Source organism: Echinops telfairi, unplaced genomic scaffold (genome assembly GCF_000313985.2).
Source record: "Echinops telfairi isolate 266 unplaced genomic scaffold, ASM31398v2 ScPeMD7_7458;HRSCAF=8496, whole genome shotgun sequence".
Lineage (NCBI taxonomy): Eukaryota > Metazoa > Chordata > Mammalia > Afrosoricida > Tenrecidae > Echinops > Echinops telfairi.
In genome coordinates, this window is record NW_022111358.1 from 37,208,798 (window position 1) to 37,220,890 (window position 12,093).

The window sequence follows — 12,093 nt, forward strand, 5'->3', positions numbered from 1 at the left end:
CACCCACGACCACCACCTCCACCACTCTCACCACCACCACCACCTCCACCATCACCCTCACCACCAACTCGATCTTCTCCTTATCCACCACCATCACCAACACCACCACCAATACCACCTCTACCATCACCCTCACCACCTCCACTACCACCACCACTTCCCCCACAACCTTCACCATCACCCTCAATACCACCTTCATCACCACCACCCCCATCACAACCTCCACCATCACCCTCACCACGACCTCCTCCTCCTCATCCACAACCACCTCTACCACATACAACATTTCTGGCAGCTGCTGAGCCATCTCCAGGCTTCTAACACCTCATGGGAGGTCCCTCACTCTGTGGCCCAAGCTTCAGTTGCACAGCCTGGCTTCTGGACTCTGACGAACCCATCTCTTCTTGTTTCTCTCACTGGAGGGCCTTCGTGGGGTCGCTCTGACCTGGACTGCCTCAGAGTGCCCCCAGTGGGTTTCTCAACTCTTCCTTCACCGCAGCATGTCCCTGGCTGGGCTCGGACTAACAGGAATGGTGACAACCCCACACTTAGGATGTGCCAGTGACTTCTGCACACATGGCTCCTTGAATCTTCACCAGGAGAAGATGGGGTGGATGTATTGACTCCATTAGATACACAAGGAAGATGACATTCTGAGCACTTAACTTGCTTAACACAACCTCAACTTGAACTCAGTTGTAATGGAAAGAACCCAGTTTGGGAGCAAACTCCATCCTTGCCACTCAGCAGCTGCATGACCTCAGGTAGTGGCCTGGTCTCTCTAAAACCCTCCTTTGTAGAATAAGGGCAACATCTGCCTTGAAAGAGTCCTGGGGGCTGCTGTTGTTGGCTGCCAGTTGAGTTGGAGCTGACTCCGAGCCCCCCCACCCCCCCCCAGCAGCACTGTCCCGTAGGGCTTTCTCGGCTGCCGTCTCTGTGGGAGGAGAGGCCAGCTTACCGCTGCGGAGTAGGTTCTGACTCAAAGCAAGCCTCTAGGACAGAGTAGAAGGGCCCCATTGGGTTCCTGAGCCTCGTCTTTACCCCATGAGCAGCTGATGGGCTTGAACTGCTGACTCTGTCATTAGCAACCCACTGTGAAATCCACCATGACACCAGAGGGCTCATGCCACCAGCCTTCTGGTCAGCAGCTGCCTGCTCAACTGTGTGTGCCATCAGCGCTTCAGGAACAATAACCAAGATGGGATCCATGAATTCACTCCTCCTTGGCTCGTAGATTCTTTGGGACTGGAGGAGAGCATGGTCCCCAAGGATTCTGGGATCTAACCCAAGCACAAAGCGGAAGAACATGTGAATGACATCCAAATGGTGACCTTCCCTCCTCTGAGGGTTCAGGTCATCCTCAGGATTGACTCCCTCTCTCCCTGCCCTCGAGTCAATTCTGACCCAGAGCGACCCTCTAGGACAGTGCTGTCCCTGTGGGCTTCTAAGACTGTCACTCTTTAAGGGAGTAGAAAGCCTGGTCTTTCTCCCAAGGAGCAGCTAATGGTTTCAAGCTGCTAACCTTGAGGATTATAATCCAACACACAACCACTACGCCACCAGGGCTCCTGGGATTGACAGCCCTGTGTTTTTCCTTCCGTAATTTTTAATGGTAAAATACGCATCAAATAAATTCACCACCCTTAGCATTTCCAAGTGGACAACTCAATACACAATATTATGGTATACACCATCACCACAATCTGGTTCCAGAACATTCCCATCATCGCAGAGGGGAGCCTTGCCTGCTTTTGTGGCTCTGCCGCTGTATCATTCACAGCATGTATTGTCACTGTGTCTGGGGTCTCCAGGGCTTAGTCCTCAGGCATGGCTAGCTAGTGGTCCCCGGATGTAAGCTGGCGGCGATGTTCCCGCCTAGCTGGCACTGCAGGATGGAAATGAGCTGAGTCGAGTCACTAGCCGCTCTCCTGTTCCCAGCTCCTAGCAGCCCTACAGGACTCAGCAGGCTTGTCTATCATCTCCATGGAAGTAGAAAGCTACATCTTCTCCCAGGGAGCCACCCACGGGTAGTTTGAACCTCTGACCTTTCAGCTAGCAGCCAAACGCTCACCCATGGCACCACCAGGCTCCTTGAGTGACAGCACACGCCTCTGCACATTTGATTCCCCGTGCCTGGCGGATGCCTACATTCTTTCAAGACAACGTGACAGTTAGGTTTTGTGTCAACTTGGCAGGGGCAGGGTTCTCCAGGGTCTGGCGAGATTCAGGCCCAGTAATCCCCCACGATGTAGCCTAACAATGCCATCAACTCCACGATGGGGGTCTGCTTCAATCAGCTGGGTCATTTTCAGAAGATTAGGGTGGAGTCGCAGCCCTGGTGTGGTGGAAAGGAAGTTTCCTTAGGGGTGTTACCTCTGTCCTATATAAGTGGACACCGCGGGAAAGCTTGTTCACCTGCTTTTTGCTGGGTCTGATCCTGCATCTGGCTCACTGACCTCCAGTTCTTTGGACTTGAGTCAACAGCCTGCCATATGGCCTGCCAATCCTGGGAGCCATCAGTGGCCAGCTCTCTGACCTGACCTGCTGACTTGTGCAGGCTGATGTCAGACTGAGGCGTCCTTAAGCTCAGTATCCTGAAGCTATGCAATTCAGAAGTACCAACTTCAAATCCGATCCACAGACTTGAACTGGATGAGACTTGAACTTCTCCAACTGTGTGGGCCATTTTCTTGAGATGAATTCCTCCCTCTTTACACACATACACACACACATACACACACACACACACACACACACACACACACACATACATGCATGCACACGCACACCCACACCCCTCTGGTTTTGTTTCCCTACAGGCAGGGGCAGCAAGGTGTGGCTCTGGGGCCGCATGGGGCTTTTTCAGTAGGTACATGTGACTCTGAAGGAAAATGGATAATAAAAAGATATAGTTTCATTTAAAGGATATGATTCAGATAAATGGTGACTTCATTTGTTTGTAAAATTAGATTCATGGCTCGCAAGCAATTTTTAAATTCTTGTGAGGGACACTTCTGTCTCAAACCAAACCCCTGTTCTAGATAGCCCAGCTTGAATAAATGCCACCTCCTCCTGGAAGCCCTCCCTAATTTCCCCAGGCGGATAGACATAGGGATTCCTCTGGAATGGAGACCACTCCAATATGGTTCTCTTAACCCGGTGTCCCATTGGAGCACCCCACCCCCAGGGGTCACCCAAGGCAGGCCTCATCTACTCAACACGATGGTAAGAAGGGTGGAATTAAAATCTGGTTGAGATTGCACCAGGCTTCTGCTCCCAGGAGCGAAGTCCTGGTCCTTCCCAGTGGCCTCGAGCACCTATCTCTGGTTATCTCCCTTCTCTAGCCACTCTGCCCCTTCGCCATCCTGGAGCCTGGCAGCCAGGCGCTCACCGGGCTGTGGCATTTGCTGAAATGACTACCCGAGATCTCTGGGGTTTTACTTCCTCCCAGTACCGGTGTTGACTCACACAGGACCCTGTCACCCAGACATTCCTTGGCCGTTCTCTAACACCACAGCCTCACTCAGAGACACCCCATTTCCGCTCCAACCCTCCTGTTCGCGCTAAGTGAATGCTCTGCTTCTTCACTGCTGCGATGGAAACGGAACCCCCGGTGGTATCGTGGGTTCCATGATGGCTGCTACCCCAAAGGGTGGCCGATCAGCACCCCCAAGGGAGAACCATGAGGCTTCTATAACGACCAGAAACCAATGGAGGAGTTCTACCCTGTCCTACTGGGTTGCCATGAGCAGAATTGACTTAGGTAATTGCAACGAGGGGGGTTTGTTGGATGAAGAAAATGAAGTCCCCGAGTGGTGAAGATGGTTCACACACTCAGCTCCTAGCCCTGCTTGGAGGCTTGAGTCCACCCAGGGGCGCCTCAAAAGAAAAGTCTGGTGATTGACCTACTGAACATTCTGTGGGGCACAATTCTACTCTGATGCACACGGCTGGCTGTGGTCAACTCAGCAGCAGTGTGTGTGTGTGTGTGTATACATGAAACCTTCCCCACCACCTGGAATCTGGTAAGCAGTACACCCTCAATACATATTAGCTAAAGGAAGGAAGGAATCTTTGGGTGCCCAGAACTCACTTGGGATCTGAACAGACTGGTAGGATGTTGGGGTTAGATTGGACCAGCAGAGAGCAGGTGGGGTGTCCCTGACGGCAAGGTGGCCAGGCAGCCTCTCTCAGACACAGCCCCTGGACACCACAGCCATCGAGGAGAACCTTCTCTGCCCTTAGGCGGCCGCTCCCCATCCAGACATGGCTGAGCCGCTCTCGCCCTGGGAAAGGGCTGCCCTTAGCAGGTGTGCTCAGTTCCCAGGGAAATCCCCAGCAAATGCCCCACCTCCTCACTAGGGTGGGTTCCAACGTGGGAGGTGAGTTTAAGACGCAGCTGTGGGTCTGCTGCTTTACCTCTTGGAGGGGACAGAACCCACGGTGCCAACAGAACTGTGGCACTCCCTGACGGAACGCACCCTGATTACAGAGCCTATGCCATGACTACAGACCCACCCTGTGTCAGGACCCACCTCCCCCACGGAGTGCACCCTCGCTCCTGACAGAACCCACCCACCCACCCGTGGCAGAGCCCACCCCAGGAAGGGACCCACTCTCTCTAAGAGACTAGCTCTCTGCATGGATCGGCTGCTGAGATCATGGCCCTCCCGGAGGATAAACAGAACCCCTTTGGCATGACGTAAGGCCCCGTGGCTGGCCCTGTAGCTACACTCCTCCCTTGGCCCTGAGTTCGGATTGCTATGAACTGGGATCGACTGGGTGACAGTGGGCTTGGTTCTGGGTTCTCCCTCATTCTGCTGCTGGACCACCCCGCCCAGCCTGCATCAGTAGCACTCTCAGTGGTCTGAGCTGCACGATTGATGGCAGAACCTCAGAAAGAATTCTGTCAAGTTTTATCCCAGCTTCCTAAGTCAAAGATCTTTATTTTCAAGTTTTGTTTTAGATAGTACTTACAAGAATCACAGATGAAAGCTCATGTCCACGTTTTTCCCTCAGTAAAGAAATAACAAATTCAATAATTAAAGAGAGAGTGAGAGAGAGAAACTATGAACCATGAACATGCACAAGCGCGAGACGCAGTTGGAGACGCAGACAGAAGTCACTGACCCTGTCAAGGCTCTGCAGAGCCCAGTCTACAATGTCACTGTGGGGTGAATGAATGAATTCAACCTTGAACTCCCGGGGCATAGCATCCAGCACTTTCAGGATGGCGTTAGCAGGGAGGAAGGCAGCAGCCAGCAGTTAGGGACCCTGGGGGCAAGGCCGGGCTGTGGCAGGCCCCGGGGGAGGGGTGGGATCGTCTGGGAGGCATCAAGCTTTGTGGTTTTTACTGAAGATCACGTACAGAGAGCAAACCTACGCGTGCTTCTCCTTCCTTCCGTTTTCTCCATGCCCCCACCTGCGCCCATGCTGTGGACCTGCCCTCAGAGCCCGTCCACACCCCAACCGCTCACTTGGGCCCTCCCAATGCACATTCCACAAAGGGAGCCCCTTTCCGGGCTGCCGACTGGTCCGTCCCCCACCCCCCACCTGCGGCGAGCTGCCCATGAATGGAGTCTTCCAGCACGTACAGGCCTCTGTTTTCCCATCTCACGTGGCAGCCACGGGTGTGCCAGCATGCAGGCACGCTGGTGGGCTCGGCACCTGCTAGACGTGGGTTCAGGGGCTGTGAGCACGCAGCTCCTGGCTCCCGGCAGGATCTGTCGAGCAGAGTGATTTTCGCCGCCTTTGCCAAGAGCCCCCGTCTACAGTGCCGCCCCCAGTCTGACTGCAGAATCCTTCCTCTCCTGGCTGCGTGAGTCAGACCTGCTCACACACTGAGCTGGCCTCCTCCAGGAAGCCAGCGGGGCCAGCCCAGCCCCAGACACACCTGACAACCGCTCAGATGCACCTGCAGGGTGGTCCCCCTCCTCCAGCATCAGTACTCCAGCACTTTGGGGCTCCCTGGGTCAGCATGGGCAGTTGGGAGATTTCCAGGACACCATGGAGAGTGGGTGGCTCCCTTCCTGCGTGCGGGGAGTCACCACGCACAGGAACCAACTGCATGGCAGCTGACAAGCACATGTGTGTGAGTGGGGGGAGGGTAAACCAGCAAGTGCTGGTAATGCCCAGGCTGCCTGGTCCTCCTCAGCCTCTGCTTTCCACGTGCGAAGGCCTGCAGGACGAGACAGATGGCGTAAAGAGGGCTTCAACCAACGGCAGCCACTGCGGTTATCAACGGGCGCTGCCCTGACCAGGAGGACAGAAGCTACAGGCAGACCGCTTGTGTTTGCAAGCCCACTTCTGCATTTGTTAGCTCTGGGACCTCAACTCCCTGCCCCTTGGTTGTCATCTGTACAAGGGGTGGGGGGTGGGGGGGTGGTAAGTGACCGTGCTGAGTTCAGCGGACTACTGAGGACTACTCAGTTGATGTGGAAGGCTGCATAGGGCAGGCAGCCAGGCCCAGGGAAGTGCTCCCTCTTCCTATACATTATGTTTCTTAAAAAGGGACCATCGAGCCCATCCCAGCTCCCAGGAACTCTGCCTCCGTCAGAGTAGGGCCACGCGCCACCAGGTTTTTGTGAGCTGGTGTTTCGGGCTATCACCAGGCCTTTCTTCTGCAGCACCTAGGCCAGCCTCGACAATTCACCTTTTGGCTGGCAGCTGAGCCCTGAGCCTTTTATGCCAGCACAGTTCATACAAGAAAACCCCCACTCACTGGCACCGCGTTGATACCCTGCGTGCTGAGACTATATGTCTCAACAGGGGCCGCCAGGCCTCTCTCTCCCACGGAGCAGCGTGGGCTGGCTTCAGCCACTGACCTTGGTGGTGAGCAGTCAGTGCTTCCCCTGGGCCTCAAATACCCAAAACTTAAAACACCAAACTCACCACCCCAGAGTCCATTCTGACTCACACTGACCTTTCGGGACGGCAGAACTGCCTCTGTGCATTTCCAAGACTGTGACTTTTTACGGGAGTAGAAAGCCTCACCTTTCTCCTGAAGAGCAGCTGGTGGTTTTGAACTGCCAACCTTGTGGAAGGCAGCCCCACATATAACTACTATGCCACCAGGGTTCCTTGTAGAATCAACTATATAAGCGTTAATTGAATGACCTGGCTGTGAGGATAAAAAGCGGTCGGAAACCAATTGGAGGGCAAGGACAACATAGACAGGATGGGATGAGCTCACAGGTGAGGAATCCTTGAGCTGTCGTGCAGGGACTGACGGGACGTGCTTGAGACAGTACGTGTAAAACCTGGTCCATAGGGAGGGCTCAATGGAGATTTGCTCCTATGTAGAAATAAGTACCATAAATACTCGAGTATAAGTTGACCCGAATATCAGCTGAGGCACCTAATTTTACCACAAAAATTGCATCAAAAATGTGCTGAAAAACTCAGCTTATACACGAGTATATACAGTACTTACTCTTTATTTTCATTTGCTCTTCATTAAAGAAAATTTAAAGAGTCTGAAATCCTAAACGGAAGTGAGCAGAACACGTCAGATGAACAAGCAGCTAGTGGTGGAAAGAAGCAAGGGGCCAACACAGCTGAGGGGGGCTGGCCGGGCACGGTCCCCACCTCTAAGGAGTGATACAGGTCTCCGGGGGCCCCTGGATCCCAGCCCTTCCCATGGAGCCTTGCACTGGCAGCCCCGACACAGGTTCACGGACGTCAAGCCAGAGAGGGTCTAGAGAGAGCTACCCGGTTTAAGAAAAGAGAAAGAAACCAACCAAGATGGGCCAAAATCTCCTTCCATTTTCCCCGCAGGTAGGGAGACGAAAGGAGGATAGAGAGATTGCTTCTGAGAACCTGAAGGGCTTCCAAGGACTGCCGGGGCTTTGTTTCTGACTCCAGGAGAGACTGAAGGAGAAGAAAAAACGCAGTATACAGAGCTTCTGAGGGGAATTACGGAACGACTTTCTGATCCCACCACTGGAGAGCTCAGCGGGCGGATGCTGAGTTCGGGGCCACATCGCCTACGCACACACACGCACACGCACTCGCCCGATGTTTCTCTGAACCAAGACCGCCACTGGGCACCAACCACTCGACTTCTCCGCAGATTGGCACTTGAGGGTCCACGGGTTCAGAGACACGGAGGGCGGGGCATCCTTTGAGTGGTGGTACAGGCCATAGTAGGGGGACTGTGGTGGCTCCGTGGTAGGACCCTAGCCTTCCACGTGGGAGACCCAGGTTTGATTCCCTGGAGTATACATCAGGAGCAGCCACCGTCCACCTGCCAGTGACGGTGCGTGTGCCCCGGGATGCTGGACATGTTTCACTGCAGCTTCCCGACCAAGGTGGCTAGGAAGGAGGGCCTGGTGGTCTCCTCCTGAGGCCCAGTGAAAGCTTTACAAGGAACCAGATGCCAACTGACAGTGGGGCTGCGCACAGGTCCTTCTGTTATATTTGGGGTGGCTAGAAATCAGGGACTAACTCAATGGCTACCCCACCACCACCTCTATCACTTCCTCCTTCTCCACCACCTCCTCCTTACCTCCACCACCACCACAATCATCATCACCATCACCTCCACCTCTATCACTACCTCCTCCTCCATCACAATCATTATCACCACAATCATCATACCACTTCCACCTCCACCACTACCACCACCACCACAATCATCACCATCACCACCATCACCTTGACAATCATCATCACCACACCACCACCATCTCCATCACCTCCTTTACCTCCACCACCTCCACAATCTTCATCACCACCACCACCTCCTCCTCCTCCTCCACCACCACCACATTGTGGAAACTGCCTTTCCTCAAATATCCACCCTGTGAAGACATCGCAAAAGAATTTATACAAATGGAATTGGCAGTGGAAAAATTCTGAGACAGAAGAAGCCTTTGTTTCAAATCGGGCAGCATATTGGGTGTAACGAGGCATGTCAAAACTTGCCAGAGGAACAGAGAAAACTCTCAAAAAAAAAGCAGAAAGATTAAAAACTAGAACAAATTTAAAATGGGTCCAAAGAGAGGTCACATGATCAGGTGTTACATTTTGACCGAGCTGCCTCTGCACTAATCCATTTCCCAACATACTCTGGACCAATGGCTTCTTGGGGTGTGGCAGGGAGGCTCAGTGGAACTGGGGAGCTAACAATGAAGGAAGATGATGTTCTAAAGTTGATTGTGGTGATGATCTACAACTCTTTTTAATATGTTGAACTCTATTGAATTATATGATATGTAAACTATATGCCAATAAAACGGTTAAGAAAACCCCAAAAACTTGCCAAAAGGAGATTTTCAGGGGGAGGGGTGGGAGAGGGGGAGCAGCTTCTGTTCAGACACCATGGGATTCATATTTGAAGTCTGACTCAGGCAGCAAAATCGACCCAGAGAAGCATTTAAGACCCAGCTAGCTTTCCATCCGTGATAAAAGTTTGCAAGGGTCCGTAACCGGGTGTATTTTCTCTTCACTAACGTTTGTGGCCACCTAGATTGCAGGACATGGACTTCGAGGAACGCGGAGCCTATGAGCAGAGTGTGCTGACAAGGAATAAAGACTCAGCTCTGACGGCTCGCACAGGCTTCCATCCAGGAATCGAGGCGGTTATAAGGCCAGGCAGACCGGGAATAAAACGCCAGGGAGAGGTGACTGGGCGTGGTGCCCGGAAGCAGGTTTCTGGGGGTGTTGAACAAAGGCACGCACACCTCTGTTCTGAACGATCACACATCCACTTAGCTGCCTCAGGGTTGGGGATGGGACCTGCTGCTCTTTTTTTCTCTCTTTTAAGCCGTTGGCATTTCATACATACATCATTCCACACTTCAATCAAGGAAAGTAGAACGAACAATTGCTGCCACACTTTCCAAACATTCTTTTTCTACATGGATGCCTTGGCATCCTCTCCCGTTTATGCACACACTCCCCACCATCCCACAAGCCCCTTATTCTACCTGCTGTCTCTATAGGTTCATCAATCCTGGGTTTCATACACCAAAAAACGGAAAGCAGATAACACAGCTTCAAGAGGGTGACCTCCATTGACAAAAGACCTCCGAGAGACATGCTACTGCAGCGGTTCTCAACCTGGGGGTCGCGACCCCTTTGGGGGGGTCAAATGACCCTTTCACAGGGGTCGCCCGATTCATAACAGTAGCAAATTTATAGTTATGAAGTAGCAACGAAAATAATTTTATGGTTGGGGGGGATCACCATAACATGAACTGTATTAAAGGGTCACGGCATGAGGAAGGTTGAGAACCACTGCTTTACTGTGAACCAACAAAACCCGGAGGAAACAATACAAACCAAGATTGCCGAACAGTTTGGAAACCAGATCAGGTCCAGCCCTCATCCTAGGCATGATCTACTGACAAAGTTTTAACTGTTCAGGACCCTATTTTTTTTTTCACTTCAATTGCCAGGTTTATAGATGTTCCCCAAAGAAGCTTTGGTAGCACAGTAGGTTAAGCATTAGGTAGTTAACCACAAAGTTGGTGGTTCGAGCCCCCCAGCAGCAGCTATGTGGGAAAAAAGAGGAGGCCGTCTGCTTCTGTAAAGATCCATGGGGGAGCCTGATGGAGCAGGTCTTGGTCCTACAGGGTTGCTGTGTGTGGAGATCGACTGGATCACAGTGACTCTCTTTCCCGTAACACAATGGAAAACTTGATTTTCAAATGAGAGGTCATAAAAGCAACCAGTCCAAGGAACTACCGAACCTACCAGAGAGGATAGTTGTTAGCTGTGTGGTGTAGCCAACTCAGAGACAGACAGACCCTCAGGGAGGTTTCTGGCCCTGGGTAACTAGGATATCAGGCACAATGAAAAAGACAATGGCGAGAAGCCATTGTGAGCTATTATCACAGGGGCAAAGCTGGGAGCAAGCATCCCCTTGGCATTGCCTATGGAGGGGAGAAAGCCACTAGCCAACAGACTAGGCCACGATGCCTAGTGAGTACCACAGCCTGTGGAGCTCAGTGGTTCATAGGTGGTGCTGAAGAGAGCGTCCTGAGGACAGCGGCAAAGAGGGGACCCCTGAGACTGGCAGGGGGGATCCCGACCCAGAGCAGAGGGCCTTGTGGGTGCCATGGCGTCTCCTGGATTTCCACAGCTGCTTCTTCCTCTCCCGCCTCCCCCCCCTACCCCCCCCAGCTCAGCTGTCCTGCCCAGTCAGGAATGTTAACAAAAACTCTTCCTCAGTAGCCCCTCTGCCTGCTTCTCTGTTGTCCAAGCACCTCCAAGAACGCCCTGTGACCTTGGCAAAAACTTGTGGGGAGCATCTCTGGACACACTAGTCTGCTGTGATCTCCCTAGCTAGTCTGGGGGCAAAATAAATAGCAAAAGTTCAAACCAAGATAAAATAAAAACAACCAGTCCTCAAAGCTCAGTCTTGAGTGGATGCTGACTCACAGGGACCCTCTAGGACCAGGTAGAACTGCCCCTGTGGGTTTCCAAGACCATCACTGTGTACAGGATGGAAAGCCCTGTCTTTCTCCCAAAGAGCTGCCTGGCAGTTGCTAACTGTTGACCTTGCCTAATCACTAGGCCACCAGGAAGGGTTCCAACCATCTCCCAGGACCACTATTCTCAGGTTCAAGTGAACTTCCTTCCAAAACTTTTCCTCCGGCCGAATCTGACATGGAGAGCCTTGGTGGTGTATCGGGTTACTCGCTGGGTGGCTGGCTACAAGGTCTGTAGTTCAAAACTACCAGCCGCTCTGTGGGAGAAAGATGAGACTTTCTACTCTTGTGAAGACTCACAGCCTCAGAAACCCACAGGGGCCGTTCTGCCCGGTCCCACAGGGTCACTGCGAGTGGGCGTGGACTGGATATCCGTGAGTGTGGCCTGGAATCTGACCCAAGCGCCCACTGTTGTCAAGCAGGTGATCTCTTGAGGTTCCTCAGCGGTGAGGCTCTGGTGTGCTCCATTTGCTGTTGAGTGGATTCCACGCATGTTTAATAATGTTCCTAACAATCACGCGTTTAAATAGTACCTTTTTCTATTCCAGCAAATGCCTCAAAAACTTTTAAAAAGACTTGAACAGGAAGCAGGGGAGAGCTGGGGTTTAAAATATAAAAGGTTTATAAATAAAAGGGGAAGGAAACAGAGGAATACAAC

The 12,093-nt window shown here is 52.5% G+C and overlaps 1 protein-coding gene across 1 annotated transcript in view; it reads right to left on the bottom strand.

Annotated features, from left to right (window-relative positions):
* CACNG4 (calcium voltage-gated channel auxiliary subunit gamma 4) overlaps window positions 1-214 on the bottom strand; it is a 37,338-nt gene extending 37,124 nt beyond the window's left edge. The window contains exon 1 of the mRNA XM_045299482.1: window positions 62-214. Within this exon, the coding sequence (XP_045155417.1) occupies window positions 62-214 (153 nt within the window). The remainder of the gene's footprint in view (window positions 1-61) is intronic.
* Window positions 215-12,093: the final 11,879 nt, after the last annotated feature.